Source organism: Amblyomma mixtum, chromosome 5 (assembly GCF_055824585.1).
Source record: "Amblyomma mixtum isolate Tamu chromosome 5, ASM5582458v1, whole genome shotgun sequence".
Taxonomy (NCBI): Eukaryota; Metazoa; Arthropoda; class Arachnida; order Ixodida; family Ixodidae; genus Amblyomma; species Amblyomma mixtum.
Window position 1 is genome coordinate 53,401,664 of NC_143016.1, and position 24,924 is coordinate 53,426,587.

Below are 24,924 nucleotides of genomic sequence, written 5' to 3' on the forward strand. Positions count from 1 at the left end.
AAACAAGTGATGGAATTGAATGCGGTCACAATCAAATATAACTCTGGCATCATTTCTTTCGCAGGAGCGTATCGCTTTTATGCCCTTCCGCCAACGGTGCGCTAGCCTCCCTGCGTGCATTCGTGAAGGAAAAGGGCATCCTTAACTTTCAATGGAACGTAAAATCTTTCAAATCGGTACGAGAAAGTTACAGCCCAGAGAAAAACTCACTGGACACTGCATCGAACTCTGCGGTACGTTGCGAATGCACAAGCATTCGCGATGTGCCGTTCGGCTCTTTTATGCACACTATTAACTTTCGTTTTTCAACTTGTTAAGCTTACCCCAGCTACTAAAGTGAAATCGAGATAGAAAGAAAAACGCAATAGCCGCAGATAGAGGGCCGGTGCACTACGGCTCTCCGACACAAGGGACGAATAAAAACACTCGTGAGACAAGCCGGGTAGCTGCATGGCAGGCAGACACGCGAGTGAGAACGAAAAAGTGCGCGCAAACGATAAGGCCGACCAACTCATCGGCCCGCCCACTATAAGAGGCGCAAACCACACGCAGTGCAGGAAGGCATACATTTGAAGCTCACTTTAATGAAGTTGGGGGGGCCCGGCGATTACTCCGTTATAGCAGCAGCTTCGTTACAGCCAGTGTTGACCGAGCTTCAGAGGGGAATCGTCATTCCTTCGTTACATCCATTATTTCGATATAACGAGGTTCGACTGTATATCGCACCCAACTGCCCTTCAGCACTCGTTCAGCTACAAGAGAACTTCAATTACACGGCAGCAGTATGCATGCACACGCGTAAATACACCCCACTTGGCCCAGAGTCGTCGCCCGGCCAACGTTAACCGTTCATCTTCGCGCCTATAGTGTATGGAGGAGGGGACCATGGCACAGGGTGGTGCATACAGTACGTACGAAGCACGCAGGAAGAAACAAACAAAAATAAAAGAGCAGCGGAGTCACACGACTGGGTGACGTGAATCACGGAGAGCCGAGCTTCCTTTTCACGCACGGATGCTCGGAACAATGCCTCTCCAAGCACAATGCCACGCGTACAAGGGGGCCTCCCACCGCTGCGCCGAACGTGCTCGTCGCACACATACACGCGGGTAATTGCGCAGTCCCAAAGGGCGCCGCAGCTGTGTCTTTTCCGGGTCGGCAGAGGGGGAGCCGTTATTCCTCCTATGGGAGGAGGAGGCGTCAGGGAGTCGGTCGTTCGCGCAGGACGTCGCCGTTCGGAGAGCTGCTGCCCAGCGGGTCGCCTTCTTCAAGCCGAGTGCGATCTATTAAACTTGTTTCCGCGCTAAGAGAGAAAAAGAAAAACTAAATGCACAAAGAATAAAAAGAAGGCGGCTACAGCGAAACGAAAACACGGGCTTCATGCCGGGGATCACGAGAGGCTGTGCGCTATATGCAACGAAAAGAAAATATAAGGCCGCTTGCCGGAAACGACGAACGCGCCTGGTTCACGCGACTCACTAGGGAGACAGGACGCTAGTTATACAAAAGTGGTGCGTCGTTTCTTGCGTCGCCGCCGGCCTTTGCGTCACGGGCTAAAGCGAATCTGTCGCGCGCTGCCTGCTACCTCGTCTGTTCACGCAAGCACGCGGAACAATACGCGTTATTAACCCGTGTCCAACTTGGCACCTTATTAAGCCCACTAGAGTGCGAGAAAAATAAGAAACAAGAGAGGAAGCCTGCGATCGATACGATGACGTCGTGTTGAGTGCCGGAGCATACCAAGTGAAGCTTGCGCAAGTTCTGAAGAAACCCGAAGTCCGATACGCGGGTAGAGCCACAGAGGCAGACTTGCTAGCACACCAACGCACCAGCAATACATATAGTGAGCAAATGTAAGACCTTCATTCTACTTTTTCTTTTTTAACCTTCCAAGCCTTGTCGACACACCTCAGGCGAAGCAATGATAACATGCAAAAGAGACGAACAGAGACTGCGCATGAATCAGTCAAAACTCGAAAATCCAAGACGCCGAACACATCCACTAATGAAAAATGCTTACCTTCTATGTTCCGTAGTTGGTAAGTTAGGAGTTAAAATAGGCAACTACGAAACAGGAATAACATTACTGTTTGCACTTCAAAGTTACACCACCCAAAGTGCTTCGAAAGCAAAGCTACAACACAACCGAGTCCAGAGAGGCGCACTTGTTATGCAATACGCCACACCAACGTCAAGTGATGGACAGAGACTTGACTTGTTCTGATAAAATAATAAGACTTCCGCACATTCAACGTGGCAGTGGCGTTGACCTGCAGAACTGAACGCACACACACCGCTGGCGCAATAATAATAGCTGCAACATATTATAATGTACCTCGCGCTAAGAAGCAAATAAGCAGGAGAAGGAAAGCGGTTGTTAGGAGAAAAAATATACGCGGTTCCTGCGCTTAAGCACAGGCGCCGGCAGCTGATCTGGGCCACCTCTCCCAGACGACGCAACAGCGGCAAAACAGTATTCTCCGAGGATAACACCCATTATCCGCGCAGGCCACGCAAGCGAACGACAAAAAAAAGCAAACGACGAGCCCAAAATACACGGCACAAAAACGCTCGCGGCGAGCATCATGACAGTGTACACGCGCTCTGAGCGCCTCTCGTAAAATTACAGACGCCGCAGCGTCGTCGTCGGCGCCGCAAGAGCGTGACGCCCGACAACGAAGCGCGGAAACGAAGAGGACCAAACTGGTTCCGCGCCAAGCACTCCGCGTCCCCGACTCCTTTCGACATCTAGGTGGTGTTGCTATACGACACGCTCCAGTCAGCGCGGACACAACAGCCGCATAAAGAGGGCATGTAGCGAGGTATAAGCATACGCATGTGGAGTGCGACGACACACCGACGTGTACCTGGAACACGTGTACGATTTAAGTACCGAGCACATTTCGCGAACCCGCGGGTGAGGGCAGTGCTGCGTTCGCCTTATTATGCAGACGGGGAAGGCTAAACGGAACGGGGCCGTAAAATGCAGGCAGACTATAGCCGCGTTTACATGCATGCGACAGCAGCGCATCGTATCGACTTTACGGCGATTCGCACTCATGTAAACGGGGAATATGCGCCAGGAAAGCGTGTCGTGCTAATCCGCCAGGCAGGCGTAGATCCAGAAAGGCAAGCCGACTTTCGCGGTGAATATATACAGGCTTGGAGTGCTTGGAGGCTCCCGTCCTATATTCCCCAACAGGACAACAAAACAGACTGCGCTCAAGATGGAGGTAGCTGAACCTGAACCCTCCGGCGCGTGCACTGGGCGAGGGGTCACCGTCCCGAAGACTTGGTGTGCAAAACGGATGGCGTGTCGGCTCCGCGAGATACGCTAGGAAACACGATGCGCTACTGTCGCATTCATGTAAACGCCGCTTATGGATAAGCGCGTTTGCAGCTTCTGACGGAGGCAACCAAGACGAATGGTAAAGAGAACGAGCCTTTCAACAAGCACCCTTGATTGATTAGCGCGAAATAATAAGTACAATGGAGTGAGTTAGGTTTCACCACCTGCCGGAAGGGCACGAAAGAACAGTACGACAAGCTCAAAATAAAAAATAAAACTAGAAAAAACGCGAGTGTTTTCGCGCGACCATCACGGGGGCCGCATGCGGCGCTTGTGTGATTTGCGCCGCGCATCACCGCGGCTGTTGCAACCTGCCATCGCACGAAGGTTGCGCGCCTGCAGCCAACTTTACGATTTCCTGTCGCTGGAGGTTACCACGCCGCGTCCGCGGAACAGCCTTCTCGCAGTTAACGCGCCAAGCAGTCAGTAGTTCCTCACAACGATTTTACGGGCAGGATGCAGACGCGTGGAAGCGCACGATTTCAACCAGGCATACGCACGGCAGGTGCGCAGGGTCGCCAAACACCCCTTTACCGGGATAGCAGCTCTGAAAGGCAACACGCAGCTGCAATATCACCTCTTAATATATTTTTTTCTCGTAGTTTTCAAGGCAACAAAGCGGAAGCACGCACTCGGTCGACGAGTCAAAGGAGAATAAACGACGAATGCTAACGCGAAAAAACAAAAAAAAAGGAGGAAAGCTGGCACAGTTAAACCTCGTCATAACAAAGTTGAAGGGGTCCGGTCATTACTCCGTTATAGCCGTAGCTTCGTTATAGCCCGCCTTGACCGAGCTCCCCAGGCGAATCATCACTTCTTATAAAGAGTTCCGACTTAAAAGCTGTACCAAGTGGTTCAAAAGTGGAAACAATTGTAGCAAAACGCTCGCATGAAACGGGGGGCCACTTGAGTAGGAATAAAATAAAAAACTGCACGCGCTGCGTAACCTCCGCGCTCGAGTAAGTCACGGAGCCGCTCACAAGGCCGCATACAAGGCATCGAGCTTGCGCTCCCCGCAATAGAGCACGCCTCTGAATGCTGTCGACAGCCTGCCACTCCTGATTGCAGCGTGACCGCTGCTCCCTCCGCTTAGAGGGCCCGAGAGCAGTGTTCAAAGGAGAAGACAGGCCCGTCTCAAACGCAACACGCGCGACGCAGCCCCACATAGCGGTCGTCGTCGCCGGGCGGTATACGAACAGTAGTGCGGCCCATGAGCGCGCTTCCAAATTAAAGAACGGACCTCACGACGCGGCCAGGGGATATATAGCAGGCCGCGTCATTCGCTGCATCGCTGGTCGTGCGACAGCTGTCCTCGCCTGGGTCACGACTGCGCGGACGCACTCAGCCGCCAGGATCGCTGCAGGCCCCAATGCACAGCCACGAGGGGAGGCCAAACGGAGCCACGTGCGTGCTCGGCGTATGCATGCGCGGACGATCACGAATGGCTGAGGACGTTGCCGCGCGCGCGCGTGTCCGTGTGCGACCAGTTTTATATACATACGAACGCGGCGGCGGCGGCAGCCGCCTCGACGGCAACAAATGCACGCCCCGCAGGCCAGCAGACCGCGACGAAACGGTAGCCCGCGAGGATGGATCCTAGCCAGACAACGAGCTGACGCGCCCAGGAAGCGCGATGCGTTGGCACCAGTCAGCTTGATCTCGGTAATGAAAGCGCGAATGACCGAGACGGAAGGGTTCAGTTGACTTCGACAGCTGGCATACACATCGTTGGGACGTGAGCCTGTAGGAGTTTTGACTTGTGTAGCCGGCAGAGCTACGCCCAGAAGTTAATTACACGCTGGAAATAAATGCCTGAGAATCCCGCAGTGACAGTCAAGAAAGAAGCGGCATTTCCATGTCAAAGCACCCCCCTTCCAGCCAATGGCGTCGGCCGGTACTCATGACACTGCTATGCAGGGAGTGGCAGATGAAATGGGATAGCCCCTCTCTGCATCGTCGCGCTTCCCTCTGCATCGTCGCGCAAAGGGTCATGAGAATCGGCCGACGCCATTGGCTGGAAAGGGGTGCTTTGACATGGAAATGCCGCTTCGTTCTTGAGTTGTACCCGACTATAGTATACATAACTCAACAATCGCCTTCCAGTGTTGTGCTGTGCTGAATAATACATTCTAACTAGTTACTCGCTGTAGTTAATGAAATGTCCTTATTAAACACTTTTTCTTTTTTTTTTTCCGTCAGCGCTCCGCCTAAAAAAAAAAAGAATGCCCAACGAGTCATGTCACCATCTCGGAAAGACACGCCATAGGCATAAAAATCTCCACAGTTTGCATCACTCCATTCGCAATAACGGTATACAGAGCTGGGGGCGAGAGGCGGCTAAGGGTGATTGCTGCGGCGAAGATTAAAGAATCTAATGTTCACAGATCTTCTATCAAAGAAAACAGCAAAGCCTCACCCCGACCTCAAAACGGACGCGAAGCACTCTTTCGAGACAGTATATGCGTATGCACGTTGTGCACTACTGCAGCTAGGAGCGAAAGCGCATTATTCACGCCACCGCGTTTAACGCCTGCAGCAGGGCAGCGGCAAATGCAAAAGCCAGGGCACCTGGAAATAAACGGCAACGGAAGAACAGAAGGCGACAGGAGCCAAAAGGAAAGGTGGCTGCGGAAGCCCAGGCAAGCGTGAAGCGCTCCAACACTTGAGTCGCGCCCCTTCCTCCTGCTCGGGGAGAAGCAAAGCAGGCCAGCAGAGGCTGTCGGGGACGGGACAGGAAAGCGAGGCGGTAACTGCAGTGTATATACACAGGCACTCGAAACGAAAAAAAAACAAAACAAAACACGGAGACAGCAAAGTGAACGCAAGAAAACTTTCGAACCATGCTCCCACCGCACATCTGTTAAGCCCTCCTCCCTATCCCCCAGTTAAAAAGAAGGAAATAAAGACTAAATGAAGTCCACTCCTTGGCAAAGTTCCAAATTGTTGCTGCAAATAGCTACGGCCGCGGAGAAGTGCCGAGCCAGCCAGCCGAAACGACTATGTACAAAACTGTAACGTTAAGGGTGCAAGGAAACAAGCAATTCCGCAGTCGACGAATACAACAAAATCTACAGGCACACGAATCGACACACAAGCATAGGCGTCGCACACGCGAAAGCAGCTCGCACGACAAGACGCGTGTTCTTGGTGCTCTATCAAAATCAACGCGGTGGAGCATCGATCGGCTCTATTATGAGGTCACGATTTGTTTCCTCCCACCGAATGGACTGGGTCGCGGATGACCCCGTCAAGATGGCGCGAACAAAACAAGCAATAAGCATATAGATATATATGTGTACGTATAAAGGAAGCCAACAGACATGGAAACTAAAATAATGCATAGGGGGACATATTTTTAACTTCTGGCGTTCATCAGTGGTAAATTAACTGATTCACAAGCACCTCGCTGGTGAACACTTGCATGCAGTGTTATCGTACAGCTTCTGCCCTCCCCGCTCTATCACGCTCCACGCGCTGTAATACAGGACGTACTACGTCGGCCGCTATGGACGGGGGCGGCGCTGGTGAACACGCTCAAGTTTAGGTAACAAGCAACATAAATACCACCGAAAATAGAACATCAGACAGCCGCAGCTGGTAGAGCACCGGACGCGAAATTTGGAGATCGTGGCTTCGGATCCCACCGACGGCGTGTGGTTGTTTTTCCTTTAATTTGAAATCAGTTATTTTTCAGGCATGAAATAATTACACTGTAAACTTGCCACCGATGAACAGCACAAACTGGGAAAAAATTCCCTATGCATTCTTGGCCTTCCAAGACTGTTGGCTTGCTTTATATGTATGTCAGTAACGAGCCCCTCATCTCCCTACTCTTGTCTGCTCCCCCCCCCCCCCCCACACACACACACACACAGACACATGACGCCAGTTTCAGCGTGCAGTGAAAGAAAAAAGAAAAAACAAAGAACTACGCTATTTCTGAACTTTCCACGAATTACGCCTCGAGCAGCATGCTCTATTAAGACATCAAAATTCCCAGAAGCCATGCAATCATTTAGAGCGAGGCTTAGCACAGGAGTCCATTTATTCACTGTCTTAACTTTCGCTCAGTATATGTATGTATAAAAAATGCTAATCCTTTGCAAGAACTACACGGTGGCGTCCGACATTCAAAGCTCCGGAATAAATAAGCCCAGCACATTAAAAGAAAAAAACAACCAGAAAACTCCGAGATTCTTTCTTTTCCTTCCCTCACTGTTGGGCCACGAATCAATTTTCAGCGAGCAAAGTGCACGCGAGGACAGCGCGTGAAAGTGTGCAAGGTTGTTGCCTGCCCTTCGCTCCAATAAAAATGCGTCTCGCTGCCAAAGAGATGACACGCTCCAAAGATATGACGACCCGAACAGCGTTAACTCGCCAAAGCATTTCTCTCTCTCCTCAGAGCGCGCGCGCAACTCGCAGCCCAAAACGCCCAGGGGCCCTCATCTGTTCGCGGCGGGCAGATGGGACGGCTCCTCATCCCGCATCCCACCTCGCGATGGAGCTTCGGGGAGAGACGAAATAAAAGACGGAGGCTTCCATAGAACGCCGACAGCAGCAGCCCCGGAGCCAGTGCCGCAGACCGGGGCTCTACCCAAAGGGCACGGTCAAAGCCACGCGGAAAGGAAAAGGGGAAGGGGGGGGGGGGGGGGGGGGCAGTGTTCCCAGGAAGGAAGCTGCCGTTCCGCATCGGCCAAAACGCTCGGAGCTGCGCGCTGCTCAGCTGACACCGACTCGGGGCGCCATTCCGTCAGATCGATCGGCGCCGGCTCCGCCAAGATGGCGGCCGCCGCCCTAGCAGCGGCAGCAGCAGTGCGGCCAAGTAAACAGAGAGAGTAGCCGGCGTGCAACCCGAACAAGCGCCAGGAGAAGAACACAAGGCGCGAGCGTGTGCGCGAGACAAGCGGCCGCAGAAGCAGCGGCTCGGGGGCAACGGAGGAGACACGGGAGGAAGCCGCAGCACAGCGGCGGGCGGACAAGCCAGCCAGCAAGCAGGTCGATGGTGCAGCCTCCGAGCGACGCACGTGTGGGAAAAGAAAGACAAGAGAAGGGGGGGGAGGAAGAGGAAAGACGCGTGCGTTGTCAAGCCTCCCGGCAATTTCACGACAGAGGGCAGGGACGAGACGGTGCAGCAGCAATGTGAATCGGGGCCAAGCCATGCTGATGATGTGTGGCAGCGGTTTGTTCAACCCGAGTCAAAGAAAAGATATCGAAGAGATCAAACAGCTACGTCCCAAGCATCGGGGTCACACACGCAGCGCACGCTCTCTCGATGGAGATTTGTTAGGATCAGAGTAGTATAGAGCGCAGCATCGGTATACCGTTGATGCTAAGAGCGCGCGAGGACGTTCAACCAACTGCATTCGTTGCGACAACATGTTGATCGCGGGGTTGATTGTATACACAGGGGCACAGGCACATGCTCCAAGGCCACTGCTCTCTTGTTTGCGTAAGCGCAATTCGGGGATTTGTGCCCGCTGCACAACAAAGTCGAGATGCGATCTTCGAAGTATACTGTGCAGCTCGACGGCACCTACACGGAGCTCGCAGTTTTACGTAATCAGCACACAATACCTCGTTTCAAACCTAGCCATACGACGCGATACTCAATATGCACTGCGGTTAGTGCGGATAAGCAGATCTCTACACTCGTTTCGTAAGTAAAAGAAACTTTGCTGCCACTCGACGTTACGAAATCCTGCGCTCCCGCTAGAAACTGACAAGCTAAAGATCACAGGCCGCAGTACCAGTTACGCACAGTTCTTCGCGAGCTCTCGCTTCAGGCAGACTCCGAGTATCGCATTTCGTCCGTTACGGAAAAGTCACCGTTTCTCTGCTCGCAAAGCGACTTAGCTATTCCATTCACTACAGCCTCACTTGGCTCGTCGCTGAAGTAACAAAGACAACGTGGCAAGGAAAGAGAGGTCGCGTACTTTTACGCCTTCACAAAGGGCGAACGAGAAGCTGGATAGCGCGCTTCCAACCATACGAAAATAAAATAAAATAAAGGTACCGCGAAAAATGCAGGCAAGGGAAAGGCACACCTGCATCACGTGGTTACGTTTGCGGTGACAACACGCTCAAGACTCTCAGACACTCAGACGTCAAAAAGAAAGTCTGCTTTCGCTGAAAAATAACTGCGGCGTTCAAGAAAGCTACCATTACACGCAAGAAGAGTTGCCAAATGAGTGAAGACGAGGGGTGGGGGGAGCGAAGTTTGGGCGAATTCCCAAAGCGAGAAGACGGATCGTGTACAAATGAGGCTGCACCGAAACGGAAGCTCCCACTCTCTTCTAAACCCGCGGCAGCTCCTAGCCGTTTCGGCCCGGCGTCCTTCTCATTATAGGTATGCACACAAGGGGAGCCGCCGCCACCACCACCGTGCCCACACACGCGGGCCTCGAGCCGTTCTGGTTGCCCCCGCCCCATTTTCAACCGCGCGACCAAAAAGACGGCGATGACAACGCGACGCGTAGTACGCAGCAGCCGTTGCGGAGTGAGAGAAAGAAAGAAAAAAGAAAGGTCATTCACCCCGCCCCACCAACGAAAGCTTATCCACTGGCGAGGCTGAGCTGAGCTGCCCCGGGAGTCGCTAAAAGTGCTCGCCGCCCGACTTCGATGTCGCCTCGAGTCTGTGCCGGCGCCAGCGCCGCCGTGGCTGCCACATATCTCGACGCGACCAAGTGATCTACTTTCGTTTCTTCTTGTCTTTACGCCCCACGCCACGCAGCCCGAGAGCAGCATCAAGAAGCGTAGCAGCCTAAAAAATTTCCCCCTCGTTTCATTTTTTTTTCTTTTCGTTTTCAGCGTACTTAAGTGGTCGGGCATAAGCGAGGGGCCAGTGACAGCTATCCTGTTTATATCTGCGAGTCAACGAAGTTAACGGCTAGCTAACTGACCGCCGGGGGATGTATCCGTCTGCTTGCCTTTTGGAATTAATTTAACCAGCTTTCAGCAAATTGGGTGCGCTGTGCGCTGCCGCTTCGTCCAGTCGTTTAAACAGTAGAACCTCTAAAAGAGGCTCCTCTCCCTTCTGTGATGTCATTATGGAGTCAGTGGACTTGCCTCAAACGAATGGAATAGATCTGCACAGCCGATACGCGTTGCCGCTTGGATCTATTCCTTTGCTCGTGCGTGTTTTATTGGGAGCACTGAGCCTTTCCGTCTGAACGACAGCGTCGACGTCGTGTACGCCGGCATACTTTAGGCGCTGTCTTGCTCGTTCCTAGGTGTACCGTGTTCCCAGCAGACATCCCACTCTCTCCTTCTGCAAGCAAAAATTTCATGTCACGCCAATACTGCGTGCACTAGGTCGTCGCATTACAAACAAACGGACGATGCCGAATCAAACGCGTCTGCATAACGGACGGCGACGCCCACATAAATCGCTTCGTCCAGCCACTCCCTCGTTTGCGCTTGGAAGGCTCTCGGATGGCGAACAAAAATGTTGCCGACTTACTACACGCTAGACTAGTCAACCGTCTCCGGCGCAAGGCTACACAACGCAGCAATTTATACACCTCTATATAGGACGCTGAAGAATGCCGTGGCCCGCGAAGGGCGGCAAGATCAACAGAACTCCCCTCTAAGGACTGCAGCAGCCAACGAGGCTTGGCCCACAATAGAACGTCTTTGACGGCAGCGCACTCGCCCGCGCACCGAACGCCCATGCGTACACCGCGGTCCGTTCAGCAGCGGCCGGTCGCATCGAGCACGCAAGCTTTCTTATACGGACCCAATCCGCACGAACGGAGCAGCCACGTTCGCGCGAAAACGCGCCCACGGCGCACAGCCATTCGTTTCTTACCATCTTTCCCCCCCCCCCCCCCCCCCCCCCTTATTTTCTTTCCTCCAAACCTTTACGTGCCTTCGAAGACAGCCACTACAACAACGCGGGCTCCTTCAATCCACGGCCGACTAAGCGCGCGCAACATCCCGAGTGCACGCTGGCCACAGCGGCAGCAGCCCACGGCACTGAGTGCGAACACAGTCATCGTAAACGTCCTCGCTGAAGCGGGTTGAAGAGGGAAAACAAACCCGCGAGGAAGCGCACGCCACCATTTTTCACGAAAGAGAAAGGGCTCCCCCTGTGCTGAAGGAACCCAACTGTGCTCCTTTCCCGCGTCAACAGGCGGGGGTGCCGCGTGAACTGAGAAGGCGTTATGTCATATCGCATAACGCTAGCCGCTGAAGGAACCGTTCGTCATTTTTTTTATTGTTGTTGTCCCAAGGAGCACCCTAGCCCACCGTTATGTTTACGCGCATACTCGTGGCCGCACGGCCCTACTGGAAGAACGAAGCGCGGAGGAGACACGACAAGGAGCGCGGGCATGCGAGTCACGCGAGCGCTGGAAATTGCGCTCCAAGGCGATCGGCGCTGATGCGACAAGTGAGTCACTCGCAGAAAGCACGCGAAGGCAATCCGCGCAAAGCCGTCACAACGCGACGGCGTAGTGGATCGAGTCATAGTCGAGCAATACAGTGTAGAATGATTAGTCACGCTTTTGTGTATTATTCCTACGAGTAGACGGCCACCTCGGACCTCCAAAGATGCTGCAGGACCAGCCGCGAGTGTCTGGTATGGCTTCTGCAAAACGCGTGCACCAGCGTATTAGTGGCATCAATTCAGGGAATAGAAACAGCAGAGCCGCACGTAACGCTTCTTTTTATGCCCCAAATGAAGCAATAACCGGAACCTAAAAATCCGCCGCAGCAGATAACAGAGCGAGTTGCGAACGTACCGTCTTTGTCAAAAGTAACCAGGCTGCATGGTTGGCTTCTAGCTTGTATAGTGGAGCCCTTGTGACTTTTCTAAAGATCGAAAGTTGTTGGAAGGTAAGAAGACCCCCAGTCCTTGTCTTTAACGACCGTTTCAGCTTCAGGGAAGCTGTAAGGGCTCCACTGTACGAGCTAGAAGCAAACTATGCAGCCTGGTTACTTTTGACAAAGACTGTACGTATCCCTCTAAGTGTGATTGACCCTGTACATGGGCCCTTGACGATGTGTCGGGGAAAGAGTATATATAGACTTTATTTCAGGGTGAAAATTAAGCACCCTGGATACTTTTGTAGCTTAGCGGATGAGGAGGGCCCGCTGGTCGCCGCGGCGGTCCGAATATACGACTGCAATCGCATTTCGCCTGTGCCCAAAACGTGCACTGAGAAGAAAAGCGACAAGCACGGCCAGGAACTGGGCCCGTAAATCCGCGTTCAGCAAAATAACTGCGAAAATTAACGAGCATGCACACTCCGAGCTACGCATGACAGAGTGTGCACGTTATAGACCTTTTTACGAGTCCCCCCCTCCCCCCCCCCCAAAAAAAAAAAAAAATTTAGCCCGTGGGGATAACGTGGGGAAGCTGAATACTCAACTCTTCCTGTATTACGAGAACAGTCCAACAACCAATACGGCGGCGGTGCTCGACCTGTTTATGAAAAGGCTTGTAGTATAAGCACATATGCTCAAACACACTGTGAAGTGTATACTAACGGCAAGAAACGAGGAGCCCGCACAAAAACATGTAGCCGTCCTCAGACGTTAGCCCATCACATTCTGTTACGGCATGACAAAAATGCAGATGCGTGCACATCACTCCTGTGAATGTTGCGAAGCATTGTTCTAATGGGTGAAACATGGCTGTATACAAAACAGAAACATTAACCCCCGATTTACTTCGTCAAACTAAATGCGACGTAGGTGCGCTAGAACATTCACTTTGCTTTACTTTGTGTATCTTCGTTAATCTTGGTGACTGCGCTGACAGGGTTAAATTTAGGGGGATAAATTTTATTTATGTTGAGGAAATGCAAAAGCATGGGCCCTTCCGGCTCCGCTTCAGTAATGAGGTGCGCACCAAAGACTTGTTATATCCAAGTCTTTCGTTATATCCGGATTTTTCGTTATATCAGACTTATCCCTCTTCCACCTTTCCCCTAGAAGACGAAAGGAGAGAGTTCCCTCTTTATGCTGTCACCCGTCAACTGTGGCAGGTGGCTCTTCCGGTAATAAAGACCCCCGAAAAGATGGCTTTTTCGCTACCGACGTACTTGCCCTCAATGCCGTTTCTCACCTCCGTTTCGGATTTTGGATCCAATGCGCACGGATGGAAGCTGATGAGGACGGCGACAAGAGGCTTTCAGTTTAGCACGCGCGATGCTCGGCTACGGCGATAGTCAAAAGGTCAAGACCACTGCGGCGATGGCGCAGTGGTCAAATGCATGCAGTGGCCAACGACGCGGATCTGTTCGCGCCGTCCCGGATTCGAAACCCACTCGCTGCCGTAAAATCGGCAAAATATTTCAGTTTAGTTTTGTGCTCCGAGGTTTCATCCCCAGACAAGATGGCTTTTTTCGCTAGCCAGGCACTTAGTGCTATAGCCACTAAAAAGAAAACGAAAGTGTGGGTGGAGCCAAGCACAGGTAAGGGGGCACCTTACAACCTTTTCTAACTTTTTTTTGCATGACTGTACTAAGCTATGAGAAGGAAACAAGAGTTTACGATATGCATGCAAAGCATTGGAACTGGTAAGGAAATACACCTACCAGGTAGGCAGGTAGTGGCAGCACATTCGAATTACGAAAGTGAAATAAGCTAGGATAGCTATCATATGATGGAGTGCATCTTGTAGGTACCCCCATGCTATGCACAGCTAATCACTACCCCTTCAAGAGGAAAGTGTGTAACAGTTGCATCTTGCAGCAGAGACCTGAAGAGCAGAAACTTGAAGGAGAATGAAAAGGCTTGAAATTAAATTGAGGACAGCGCGGCGAGCCATGTAACAGAAATATAGGTGTAACGTTAAGAGACAAGAAGAGGGCAGAGCGGGTCAGGGAACACACTAGAGTTAATGAAATCTTGACTAAAGTCAAGAAGAAATGAGCACGGGCAGAACATGTAATGCGAAGGCAAGATAACCGAAGGTTTCTTAGCGTAACAGAGAGGATCCAAAAAGAAGGCGAGCGCAGCAGGGGGCGGCTGACGGTCAGGTGGGCGGATGAGATCATAAAGTTTGTGGGGGGAGGGGCTAAAGTGGCCACAGCTTGCTAAGGAAGGGATTAATTAGACGTCAACGGGAGAGGCCTCTGTCTTGCAGTGAGGGTACAGTTACGCTGTATAAGATGATCCGCACGTGGCACTGAGCCGTGCTCTTTGGTCTTCATTCTTTCATAGCCGCTTAATGTACTGCTATTATTACCAGTAGTTCTCAGCGGAGTGAAAGCCACGACCGCTTGACTAGCGTGCGCGTCAGAAGAGGACATCTGTGCATGGAAGTTGGCCGTGGAATGACTCGCTGCTTCAATTTCGCTGTGCACAAGTTGAGAGACGGAGTACATGTGAGCCGCTTCTATCATTTCTGTTTCGCCCAACTTTCCAGCAGCCAGGACCAGGCTGGTTAATTCGCACCTGAATTGACGGTAACTGGACTTCCGAAGACTTCTACGGAAGCCGCTGTTGTCGACGAGTGCGAAAATAATAAATAAGCCGACGAAGCAATAGAAGCCAGGGAAAAGGACAGGGCCAACCTAAACTGCATCAAAGTGCACCTTTTAGTGAGTGGCCGAATAAATGCTCCTATAACTGCGCCCTACAAGTGCTTGCGGCGGTCTCAAATAAGAGCCACTTGTACACGATAATGGGACGTCAATCCGAGTCAGAAAATTATGTCAACTAGCGCAAATTTAATATGTGCATCGCTTTTCCTCCTAGACGGAGTCTACTCTACTTCCGCACACCTTAGCTTTGAATTTACAGCATACTTTTTCCCGACTTCTCCTAGTTCCAGGCCTTGCGAAACTGCGACGAGTCAGCTCCCCTACTCCGTGCAGCAAGAGTTTAAAAATGGAAAAGTTAATGCAATTAAATAGATACGATGAATTTCGGTCCTTTCAGAGAAAACCAGTCACTCACCCCATAAACGTGAAGTTAAAAAAAAAAAAAGCGTAGCGCTGCTTTTAAACTTTCCGACACGCTCGGAGGCTTCAGGATTCCGTTACCATTTGGGGGAGCTCTTTTCATACATCGGGTGTTGCGGGACCAAGGCGACAGTTGAAAAAAAAACCGGAATTTCGAATTAAGAGTCCTCGAATTACGTGAGTCGTCAGGTGCATTTATCCTGCGGCCTGTTGCTTTGCTTTCGACATCACTGGTGAAATACAACGAAGGCTTGTGAGTACAGTAAGTAACGAGGTAAAACAAGGCCGCAGTCGCGGTATAATTTTGCAGACAGCCTCCCCTCCCCTTCCTCTTTTTTTTGACACAGACCATTTTAATATGCGTAGAAACAAAGTGAATCAACGGGAAGGGCGCTATAATAAACAAGGACATCGTAAGGACACCATAATAAACTAGACAAATTGTAGTGCGCGCTAGGCGACATGGAAAAGTTTCGCGAGGCGGAAGCAAGAGAAAGTGCGCGAGCATACTACGTTAGAAAGGAGACCCGGCGGTGCAGAAATGCATCAAATTTTACCTTGTGATAAGCGAGATAAGGAGAGGGGCGTCCGCAATCCTATTCTTCTACAAGGCCGATAGTAATTAGTGATGGAAGATATCTCACACAGACATTGCAGTGTGTCGATGTTCGAAACGAGTACATCAGTTAAAGGACAAAAAAAAAAAAAAAGTGCGTGCACATGCGTGTGTGTGTGACAGGGGGGACGGGGGGAGGTGGCAGCAAGCATAATGAAAAGCCGAGGTATGGTTATTATCACAAAAGGTGACGTGCTTCGCAGGAGTGTATTTTAAAGGGTACCAAGTCGTCAAAAGCGCGCAGATCTGGCAGAAGAAACCTTCGGAGCTCAGTAACAACCGAAACCGCACACGGTCCGGCCCAATAGAGTTCTCACTCAAAGCGTTCAATTCAACAATGCGACAACAATGCTGTAAGATAATGTACGTACAGAACTGCATCAGGCCAGCAAGGTTCAGACAAAATACGTTTTTGTTCAAAGAAAAGGGGAAAACCGCTTCTTCATAGATGCGAAGAGCAGTGCATACACCAGAAGTCGCGTTCCAGCCCATACAAACAGTGAACAGCTGGGCTCGCCGTGTAATGAAAACCTGCAGCTGCTCTGTGTGGGTTAAATGAAATCCAGGAAACTGCGAGCCTTATAGCTGCGGAGCGCGCGACCTGCCATCGCTGCCGCAAAGCGAGTCCGCGCAGAGAGCCCGTAATGCATACGACCTCAAGTGGCTGCATTTTGCTATCATTTTAGCACAGTTCACTACTCGTCGTTGTATATAAGAAAAAAAAAAGCCCTCGAACTCCGGTAAAGAAAAACCGTGAAAGTTTTGCGAGATATCACGGGAGGTAACTGAAAGTCAGAGGGATGCGGAAAGATGCTAGTTGACCACGGCGTAACACAGTAGCGCGAAAGTAACGGGACTCCTCCGCTTCGCTGTTGGATGCGAAGCACTACGGGAAGGTGAAACCAAAAGTTCTGTCCGTGTACCGCTGCACCGAGGGAGCAAAGCGCTTTTCCCAGCAGCAAAGTACAGAGCGAACGGAACCAGTGGAGGCCGCGGATCTTATGCGCAGTGCTGCAAGAGCAAGTGGATCAATGAGGCCTCCAGCCGGAGGTAGCGGCGTGACAGGCTGCGGAAGAAAAAGATGAGAACCTGACGAAATGCATTTACCTGGATTTTTTGGGTATCACAGTATAGCAGAAGAGGCCTCCCACCGCAGCGCTGGCATTTGTAGTAGGTGAAACACGATGAAGCGAACTTCACATCATGCACACGGAGAAGACGTAACGAACCACCGACTGCAGCGGCATCAGCGGCTAGCAACCAAACGTAAAAGCAGACGAAGGAAAAAAAAAAAAAAGCGCATGCGATGCCGGCGACACTGTCGGCTTCTGGCGGAACTATACATTACTCCAAAATGTTTTTTTACTGAAGACGAAGTATTAAAACAAAATTTATCTAGTCTGCCTCCACTCTTAAAAATAGTGTTATGTTTTTCTACTAGTTTGTTTTTGTTTTTTAAACGTATAAAAAGCCTTACATTATTTGTCGTGCTTGAGGGGGCGCTTGCTGCGTTACACAAAGCATGTGATTCTTTACGCGGTTTTTGCGCTAACCCTAGAAATGCGGCGGTAGTTCTTAGGTTCAAATATGAATGTGCGGTTATGTCTCGAGTTTCTGAAATTTGTGTAGCGCAAACTTGACGACCCAAGAAGCAGCCGAAAATGGATCGACGTGAAGGTGCTTCGTTTGTGTACTCCCTGAGCAACCTCGCCACGCCGGTAGCTGACAGACAGTCGCGAAGTCGCTTCAGCAGTAGAAGTGCATCGTTTTCGCAACAACCGCAAGAATTCGCCACCCCTGCGTCCGCTTACAGCGGCATGATCTCGCAGATGAGTAAGAATGCTGGCGCTGTTACGGGAGGCTCCTTTGCGGGCTTTACAACGCCCAGCGGCCGGCTCTCCCGGCCCGGCAATATCAGCGCGAACTTCGAAGCCGCCGATATGACCGCATTCAGTGCTTCAGCGCTTGCAACGGAGCATCCGGCGGTCGTTGTAATGGTTGAAATCCATTCGGAGTTCATGGAGGCTTACCGGACCCACAGAGGCAGTCATGAAGTTCTCACTCTGCTGGAAAAGTACGAGTCTATCTGTGACAAATACTTGGCCAAGGTGAGAAAAGTGACGGAGCGGATGGCCGCTCGCAAAGGTGAACCCGTCTGGAATGAGGCAATGTCTTGCCTAACCTTGCTCACTGAAGAACGCAACACTTGGAAGCTCACTGAGGTGCTCCTTCGTGACCGGCTGAAGATGGCTGAGTGCGACGCAGGCGACGACGATATGCTTGACGGCACGCGCGAATCCAGCGACAAGGAGATCGTGGACGCGCTCATGGCGAGGGACGCGTTTGCGCGCCAAGCGCAGCTGGTGGTCGACTGGCTGGAGAGCTGCGCAGCGCAGCAGCACGGCACGGGCGACCGCGAGCGGCTCCAATACTTCGCTGACGGTGGCTGTGCCTGGGAAAACACGCTGCACCACTTGCAGTCGCGTTCCGCCGATAACGCACCGTCGTCTTACGTGTGCGAGTTGGATCCGGACGCGCCCTCGCGGCTGCGCCAACCGATCCACGACCTGGACAAGGATGACGAGGGTCGCCTCTTCCGCAGTGTCTTCCTCCACGTGCGGGCTGGCCAGCTGCAGCAGGCGCAGGAGCTGGCGGCCGACAACGGCCACCACTGGCTGGCCGCCGCGCTCGAAGGGTGGCGGCCCTACCACGACCCGAACCTCGTAGGCGGCACCAATGCCGCTTCCATCTTTCCAGCGGAAGGCAACCTCTATAGGGACCTCTGGAAGCGGAACTGCTGGGACGCCGCTTCGAACCCCTCGTGCCTGGCTTACGAGCGCGCCATCCTCGGTGCTTTGAGCGGCAATGTCCAGGCTGTGCTGCCCGTCTGCAACACCTGGGAGGATCAGCTGTGGGCGCGCATGCGCGGTGTGGTGGATGTGTGCGTGGAGCAGGAACTTCGCACGGCTACACAGCAAGCTCGAAGCCTCGAGCCTCTGCCCCCGGGATATCCCAGCAACCGAGGCTCCTTCGAGGCTGTCTTCAGGGAGCTGCAAGCTTCACAAAGCACAGAAGCTTACCGCGGCCTCGCCATAACGCATATCTTGCAGCGGTGCGTAGTGCTGGATGACGCCATCTCCATGGTGGAAGAGATGCACAATTGGACAACTGATTATGCCACGCAGCCGCCACTGCAGACCATGCGATTTTTGGCTCATGTGGTGCTCCTCTTGAGGCAGGTTGGCTGCCATACCAGCGCAGAGGCGGGTAATGCCATTCTTCGAGCCTACGTTGACCTGCTCATTGAAGAGGGCTATGTTCCCCTGGTGGCCACTTATGCAGCTGCACTCCCTCCGGCTGACCAAGTCAGCAGGTACACGCGGCTCTTGCGCGGACTCCAGACAAAGGACTCGGAAGAGCAAGAGCTGTGCCTGCAACTCGCTCGGTCAGCTGGACTTGACGTCACCGTCATAACTCGAACTCTGGTTGAGCAGGTGCGTGTTTCTGGAGATGACTCCGTGGAGCTTCCTGCTGCTCCAACTGTGCCTTCCTTGGAAACCACGGCCGAAGATCAAGAAAAGGTAGCATCACTGGAGTGGCTCCTCTTCGACACATCTACAAGGGGCGAGGCCATCAAACAAGCTAATGCACTCATGCGTGGCTTTGTGTGCTTAGGCAAGATCGGTGCCGCTCGTGAGACGTATCGCAAACTGCCCGGTGACTCTGTGAAGGTAGCAATGGATCATTGGCGTCGTTCTGCAGGGCCCGATGGAGAGCTTTCAGCTGAGGATGAGAACGCATTGCGAGAGTTCCTGTGCTTTGAAACTCTCCTGAAAGTGCATACAAGTTTCCAGGAATGGTTCAACCAGTTCCACCGGAGGAAGCCCACACCTCCTGAAGAACCTGCGCTGGATGTTCGCTTCCCAGAAAAAATGGCCTACCAGCACAAGCTGTGCGGCTATTCAGTGGAGCTGGGTCAGTGGAAGCAGATGGTGTCAGTTCTGGCTCAAGAGGTGAAGAGGGATGTTTTCGACGTTCTGCTCTTCATTGATGGCGGCTGGATGGCAGATCAAAGGGAGACTGCCACCAGTGGTGCCTCCTCACCACGAGGCCGCCAGATGTCAGCACTGCGCAGGCTGTGCATTCCGCAGCTGACGTTTCTCCTCATGGAAACACTGGAAAAGTCTGGCCTTGCTGTGGATGTTGCTGAGGTAGTGGCTACTATTGAATCAGAGAAGCAGCAGTTGTACAAGGAGTTTGGAAGGGAGGAACTAAGAACACTTTTGCAGAAAAGCAGGGCAGCATCAAAGGTTCTTCTGCATGAAGGAACTGATCCTTTTGGGTTTGCACTTCAGTAATAGCTTTGTGCGAAGGACCTGATCCTTTTGGATTTGTGCTTCAGTAATAATTTGTCTCCAATTGTGTGTGCTGGGACTTGGTGAGAAAAAAGAGAAGGGACTACTTTATCATGAGAGCTTTGTCAATGAGTGAAACGGGATGAAACTGTCTTCTTTCCTAGCATTGTCACCTGTGACACTGCCACTGCCATATGCATTTTGTAAAATCGCATCTAGTTGTTTCTATTTTGTGGTCTACTGCGCTTCCTTTGTCTTCAGTGCAGCAATTTGTGGATATATCATCGATACAGGCCTTTGCTTTTGTTGTTGGAGTAATTTTGGGCTGGCGATACTACTGCATTACTGCATTCGTTTATTTGGTTAGTTGCATTGTTATCTGTTTTTATACAATTATAAGTTTTACTTAAATTTCTTTGTATTCATAACACATTACAAAGTAGCTAATGACAGCTTGTACAGGATTTGTTGCAGATAAGTTTTTAATCTGTTTATAAAGTATGAAAAATATCGTCACATAAATCTTCCATTGCGCACAAACATAATAAAAAACTGAACCAACCTTTTCCAGAACTGCTGCTCCTGATTCATGTCATGGCTACATGAAATATCTCAGAGACATGCGTACATGTGGGGGTGAACCCTGCATGGCTTCCGCAGTGCAAGCCAGAGCCGGTGGTGATATGCTCATTCTCACTGTGGCTCTCGTCCATCAACACTGGGGTTAACATGAAGCTGTCTGAAAATGTCATAGTGGCATTTAATGTGCCAAACAGCATGTTCCAGGCTATCTCCAGCGCGAGGAAATTAGTGCAGACAGTGTGCATGCACATTTTACTACAAGTGGACTGCCACAGCCTCTACCGTTGTTGCGGGTATCAACCCTTGGCATAGATTTTGGGGGTCAGTGGCGTGGGGTGGTCAGTCTTGTGTTACATGCCTTCAGCTGATTTGGCGAAAGCCATGTATGTCATAACGAGCACCTCTTTCCATTGCCTTTTCTGCCGAAATGCCTTCAACTTGACAGTTCATTACCAATGTGACTAAAAAGATGTGAAACACAAAACAAGTCTCTCAAAGAGATGCTGAGGACAATTGCTTATAATTTTTGTTGTTGACAAGAATCGACTGTAGGGACCTTCCTGGCCTTGTTTGTTCGGCAGCAAAGAATTAGAGGGGACACATAAGCTGCACCTTAAAGGGGCTCTTAGGGGTGCTGAAACACCTTCCAAAGAGAGCACATCAACTTGCTCACTCACTGCAGTGTGTAGTCATGAACACCTGAGCCTAGTAATACACGTTACACGCAGCAAAGAACCCACAATCACATGCGAAAGTTTGCAAGCCCTTTTCGGAGACTTTCTAATGCTCGCATCTGTGTATATCAGTTCAGAGATGTCTATTGGTTAGATTCTTTCAGACGCCAGGCAACTACCATCGCCGTGGCCAGTGAGCCGCGTAGCTCCAATGGGTCGGGAAGCTCTGCCCCCGGTGGTGGGGCCAACAGAGGAGCACCGACCTTCCCACGTGCAAAAAGTGACGAGAAGGGAGGGAAAGGGCGAAGATGCTGAAATTCAAATTTTTACTACAGATAATTGAGCTTCTATAAAGTGCATTAAAAAAATTCTTGCTGGACAGTATTAGTGAAGTGGCGTCCTTTAACATCCCAGGCATATCGCAACTTTATTGGAGCCCCTTTGAGGGTATGACGTGATAGCGTTAATGGGGTAATGCACCTAGATGCAGAATTCGTCATTCTCGACTTTACATTTTTAGATCCATGGGAGTCCTCGTACCACTCCTGGTGCAATGGTACAGTGGTTAAATGATGCGTGACTTCCCTGCAATGGCAGGTGCTGCCACCGGTGGGGCTTGTGTAGCCCAGGTTGCCCTTACTAAGCAACCTCTCGCGACCAATCATTAATTAAACTGCACTCTGCCGCGGTGGCTCAGTGGTGATGGTGCTCGGCTGCTGACCCGAAAGATGCGGGCTCGATCTCGGCCGTGACGGTTGAATTTCGATGGAGGCGAAATTCTAGAGGCTTGTGTTCTGTGCGATGGCGGTGCACATTAAAGAACCCCAGGTGGTCGAAATTTCCGGAGCCCTTCACTATGGCATCCGTCATAGCCTGAGTTGTTTGGGACGTTAAGCCCCATAAACCAATAATTAAACTGCCACCTGCCACTCTGGTCCATTTGCTCACACTCCAATGGGCAGATTGATGACGCCACAAGTTCACGTGACCTAGGTTGCTTATACCTGCTGATTTTTCACGCTGACAGCGCCCGATTTTCTACAGAATGAGGCCCTTTTGTAGTGTATAAAAGCTCTGTTTTCAGTCAAAGTGTCCTCTTTTTGTCGTTAATTGGAATGTAGCAACCATGCAGTACAGGCCAACTTCACCTTGTCCTTGGTGTCCCTTTTAAGGGCAGGTATGTTGCATATAACAGGTATGTTGCAGCTTCAACAGCTGCAATGACGCAGTTGTCTACTAAGTTCTATGGATGCGTGCTTCTCCACAAAATTTAATGTACTTATTTTTGTCAGCAAAATATGTGCAACCTTTTGCCCACAACAGCAGCACTCAGGTGGCTCGTGGTTAGGTGTATGTAATCAGCTGGAGCACTCTGAAAAGAGTGATTTGTCCTGTGTGGCCCAGGTGGGTCTATAGATATGTGCAGGGAGTGGTACATTGAAGAGGTCTTGCATGTCGCACCTTCAAGGGAGACTCAGGCCGAATGGAACTTAGCCGATATCTACAGGTTATGGCGTTCTAATGACACAAGACGATACTTTCACTGAATGTCGAGCCTTTTATAAGCTAGAAAAGCTAAAAATAAAATATGCGTATTGCCACCATCATTCATTTTTGCATGTGAACTATGAGGCATCAAGACAATTTTTCACATGGATCCCTGAGGCTGGACTGTACTGCCGTTTACTTCCACATAGTGGTCACGGGTACTCGGTTGTGACGCCATAAGTTTGAAATGAGTGGCGGGAAAATTTTAAAAAAGAAATTCCTTGGCAACAAATGCATCCTTTGTGGCCTCACATGCATCAGCATGGCCAGACGGAGCCATGGAATCAATTTTTACTAAGAACAAAAGTTGGAGTTGTCCTCACTGCACCTTTGAAGGCCTGCCTGCTGCAGATTTATTCATTACAGCCAGACGACACACTGCAACCTTTTCTCTCGTTATTCACTGCACATATAGGCACATTTTTCTGCCAGCAGGAAGTGAAGCAAGATAGTGGATGCACGCCACAAGTCATCACTTCCCTGAACAGAATGGGGTAGCACAGAAATGAACTGCTTTTCATATTTAGAATGCAACTTGCGCTCAGTGTTGCATTCTAAACATGAAAAACAGTGTTCCTACTTTTTTTAGTGCACACTGAGGAAGAAGTTTTATTACGCTTGCTGTCCAAGGAAATTTACAATTCTCGTACACTGCTGCTTGCTGGGGGGTATAAAAATTCTAGGTACCAAAGTGCAAATAAAGAAAGCCTTGAGAAACTTTTCTTTTCACCAGTAATGTTGCCGCTTGTATGCTCGCAAGACTACAGATTGCTTATTGATTTTGCCAGGCATGCCATGGCTTTTTGAAATGTTTATGAAAGGCTTTAGAAAAGGGGAAAAGAAAAACGCGTGAGGCTTAGCACGCCGAAGTGGCACATGGGCAATGAGGGATGCATACCTGAGGGCTCCAGTTTGTTTTGAGCCACCTGAGGTTCTTTAACGTGCGCTGACAGTGCATATCACATGGGCATTTTTGTATTTCACCTCCACTGAATGAGGCCACCATGGCTGGGATCAAACGTGCGGCCTTGAGATCTGCAGCCAATTGCCGAAGCCACTGAGCCAGTATGACAAGTTAAAAAGAGAAAAGATTCCAAGTAATGATTGGACAAGATCATGAGATTGGTTGGGAGTCACACTGGAGTGAAAACTCTAAACTGAGAGTTGTATTGCAAGCAATACTGGACTAAGCATCGTGCATTTAAAAAATATGCAATGTTTTACAATATTTGTGTGCATGTCGGGTTGAGGTAACAAAAAGGACTTGGTGGATGTGTGACTGCTGTCCATTAGTTCAATGGTATGTTTATCAGAGGCTGATACTTGTGTGATGCTGTCGTGCTGCAAGGGAAAGGGAAAAAACTCTTGTAAAGAGAATTTTTATACCTACAAATCTGTTCATTTGTAGTTTCATATATGTCTACTATATTCTCTCTGAGAGCTAGAGACTTTGTGGCAATGATGTACTTGGCTGCTTACTGAAGGTCCGGCATGACATTTGACCAAAGAAAAATGTTGGCCTATGATAAAGCATGCTCACAAAGTTCTGGTGACAAGACAAACTCTACAACAGCAGGAAATATGGTTAACATTTATTGTACCAAATACTATTTTGATACTGAAGGGCGCTAGCAACTAAAACATTTACAGACGTGCCCCATTAGTACGGCCCCCATCAATATGGGGGACTAAAATTATGGACAAATTTTCTGGGGACCAAACTTTTTCAATGCATTTATGCCTCGTTACTATGGAAACTCACTGCCCAGACAATGGTCAGGGTGGAAATGCATAGAGCCTGTTCAAGTCCATGTATTTTTGTCGCGTTAATATGGACAATCGTGACAACAAACCTTCTCCGCCCCAACCAGATGTTTCTTTTCCTTTC

At 50.6% G+C, this 24,924-nt stretch overlaps 2 protein-coding genes across 4 annotated transcripts in view; one reads left to right on the forward strand and one right to left on the reverse strand.

Annotated features, from left to right (window-relative positions):
* Positions 1–17,125, reverse strand: part of LOC149342179 (transmembrane protein 198) — a 97,948-nt gene extending 80,823 nt beyond the window's left edge. For all 3 annotated transcript variants that reach the window (XM_089544448.1, XM_089544453.1, XM_089544454.1), the window contains exon 1: positions 16,985–17,125. The gene's annotated coding sequence lies outside the window, so the exon portion shown is untranslated. The remainder of the gene's footprint in view (positions 1–16,984) is intronic.
* Positions 17,126–17,411: 286 nt separating this feature from the next.
* On the forward strand, positions 17,412–20,805 carry Nup107 (nuclear pore complex protein Nup107). The gene has a single exon (XM_089544456.1). It carries the CDS (start codon positions 17,539–17,541, stop codon positions 20,233–20,235), a length of 2,697 nt encoding a protein of 898 aa, XP_089400582.1. The 5' UTR covers positions 17,412–17,538; the 3' UTR covers positions 20,236–20,805.
* The last annotated feature ends 4,119 nt before the right edge of the window (positions 20,806–24,924 follow it).

What these genes read in the sequence shown, in the direction of transcription:
- Nup107 (XM_089544456.1), top strand. Translation starts at nt 17,539, where the DNA reads ATGGATCGACGTGAAGGTGCTTCGTTTGTGTACTCCCTGAGCAACCTC.